This window comes from Crocuta crocuta, unplaced genomic scaffold (assembly GCF_008692635.1).
Source record: "Crocuta crocuta isolate KB4526 unplaced genomic scaffold, BGI_CrCroc_1.0 scaffold675, whole genome shotgun sequence".
Taxonomy (NCBI): Eukaryota; Metazoa; Chordata; class Mammalia; order Carnivora; family Hyaenidae; genus Crocuta; species Crocuta crocuta.
Genome location: NW_027528796.1, coordinates 3065421 through 3067054, shown reverse-complemented (window position 1 = coordinate 3067054; position 1634 = coordinate 3065421). Strand labels below are relative to the sequence as shown.

Below are 1634 nucleotides of genomic sequence, written 5' to 3'. Positions count from 1 at the left end.
GGGCACGCCCCTGCTGGCCCTTCAAGGACTTTGCCCAACCCAGCACCCTGCAGCACCCCTTGTGGGGAGGGATCCTGAGCAACGGACACGCGGCGCTGCCTTCGGAGCAATGCCTGAGGTAAGACAAGGCGCTCAGGAAAGCACTTCAGCTTCTGCGACACAGAAGAACTGGTCTGTAAGCAAGACACCCCGCACCAAAGGCACCACGGACACGGCGGGCTCTCCCACATCTACCCATCAGTGGCAAGTGGGTAAAAACACAGACAGACACATCAGCGACGCATCTGTAAAGCCCAGACACCAAAACCGTGCTTTTTCAGATTAAGTCGTCGGTGTTTCAGTCACAAACAATACACTCATCAAAAATGGTTTTGCTCAATATATTTCGAAATTAATTCCAAATGTTGCTGCTAAACATTTCCAGAAGCTGCAAAAAGCTCATCTTTACCGATCAGTGACGAATCCAGCTGATGCCCCTGGTCTTTGCACCACGGAGAGTTTGTGCAGGAATCACAAATACACGCGCCGCCTGCACCGCCTCCCGGAGAGTTCGGCTCCCGCCGGGGCTCCCAGGGCCTCACACCCCGAGGCAGGTCCAGGCTGCACGTGCGCCCCGGCCAGCTCACAGCACAGCGGCGGGGACCGAGCAGATGGTGGCGGTGTCCACCAGCGAGAGAACAGAGCCGCCCACCGGGTTTGAGGCCCAGCACAGCGGTGGCCCCGACACCAGACAGAGCGCTACACCGTCTGGAGGGAGACGCAGAATGAGCCGTGCCGACTGCACTGCCGTCCGGCGCACGGGTTTCCCTGGAGGAGAAGCGTCTGGCGCTCTGGGAACAGCAGAGGGTTCGCAGCTGCCATGCTCACTACGGGTTCCGATGTCCCCGACACAAAGAAACAGCGCTTCAGGGCGCTGGCACTGCTCACCTGTGTGTCTCTGGCTGAGCGCCACGCCACAGGGCTTCCCTTCACCAGAAGGGGGCCCGAGACGCCAGGCAGAAGAGCCTGTTTGACAGCAGAAGGTTCTAGAGCCCAGGATACCCACCAGTTCTCTGGGACAGCCCATGCGAGTGCAGAGCCGGTGCAGACCTGGTGCAGACCTAACTGCCACCAAGCGTGGGTCCGCAAGGATGTCCCCATTTCTTAGGGGGAGCCGCGGGCAGGGAGGGGGCAGCAGAGCCAGCTCTGGCGCATGGGGGCTGCGGGCACACCGGGCGGCTAGGACGGGCACTTGAGGGGCGCCTCCCCCAGCTTCAGCCTCTTGGCCTGCCCCTGGGGCCCAGGGTCCGGGGCCCGCCGCCGCTTCTGCAGCCGCTCCTCCTTCTTCCTCAGGTAGGCGCTCACATTGTCGAAGGCGGCCTTGTAGAGCCCGCTGAAGCCGATGTCCGCGCCGGCCGCACCTGCGCGGGAGGAACGGGAACAGAAGCCGGGTGGGCCGGGGGCCGGGGCCCTGCTGCAGGGGTAACTGCCACCACCCGGAGCTCCCGGGGAACCCACGGCATGTGCTCCGAGCCGCCCCTGCAACGCCTATCTCCCAGCAGCCACACCAGCCAGACCCAGGACTCGCTTCTAACACCACGCCAAAGCCGGGCTGTCGCCGGGAGACGAGGCGCAGGGGCTGTGGTTGCCGCCAC

At 63.3% G+C, this 1634-nt stretch overlaps 1 protein-coding gene across 1 annotated transcript in view; it reads right to left on the bottom strand.

Annotated features, from left to right (window-relative positions):
• Nucleotides 1–366: 366 nt before the first annotated feature.
• WDR4 (WDR4 tRNA N7-guanosine methyltransferase non-catalytic subunit) overlaps nt 367–1634 on the bottom strand; it is a 20467-nt gene continuing 19199 nt past the window's right edge. The window contains exon 13 of the mRNA XM_077755371.1: nt 367–1400. Within this exon, the coding sequence (XP_077611497.1) occupies nt 1219–1400 (182 nt within the window). The 3' untranslated portion in view covers nt 367–1218. The remainder of the gene's footprint in view (nt 1401–1634) is intronic.